Source organism: Wasmannia auropunctata, unplaced genomic scaffold, assembly GCF_000956235.1.
Source record: "Wasmannia auropunctata unplaced genomic scaffold, wasmannia.A_1.0 LD326128.1, whole genome shotgun sequence".
Lineage (NCBI taxonomy): Eukaryota > Metazoa > Arthropoda > Insecta > Hymenoptera > Formicidae > Wasmannia > Wasmannia auropunctata.
Window position 1 is genome coordinate 1 of NW_012036762.1, and position 548 is coordinate 548.

The 548-nt window shown below is 29.0% G+C and overlaps 1 protein-coding gene across 1 annotated transcript; it reads left to right on the forward strand.

Moving 5' to 3' along the window:
• Positions 1–24: 24 nt before the first annotated feature.
• On the forward strand, positions 25–495 carry LOC105460219 (the record flags this gene model as incomplete). The annotated part of the gene is made up of 2 exons (XM_011706655.1): positions 25–206; positions 289–495. Coding segments are annotated over exons 1-2 (368 nt in total), but the record flags the coding sequence as incomplete, so codon positions are not given.
• Positions 496–548: the final 53 nt, after the last annotated feature.

Sequence of the window (548 nt, forward strand, 5' to 3'; positions counted from 1 at the left end):
GTGTATAAGAGACAGATTGTTGATTCTCCTTCATTTATTAATTTGATGAAAATCGGAGTGCCTTCCAGTATTCGAATTATATGTAGAAAAACATTGAAAGAAAAAATTCAACAAGAATATAAAAAAATGAAATCTGCAATTGAAAATAAACTTGCTGAAATTGAAGTTATCTCAGCTACAGCTGATTTGTGGAGTAAAGCAAAAAGGTATTAAAACCATTTTTTAATTTTTTACATGAATGTTTCTTTTAATGTTTTTTTATTTAACTTAAACTTAAATTCTTTGTAGAAGTTATCTTGGAATTACAATTCACTGGATCAATCCCCAAACCTTACAAAGAGAATCAGTTGCACTAGCTTGCCGAAGAATAAAAGGAAGGCATATGTATGATAATTTGGCGAAAGCTATTATGTCTGTGTTTTTAGATTACCATATTCAAAATAAAATATGTTGCACGACAACTGATAACGGTTCAAATTTCGTCAAGGCATTTCGGTATGTTTTATGATTCTAAGTATAAAAATACGGTGTGTATATGTGTGTTAAGA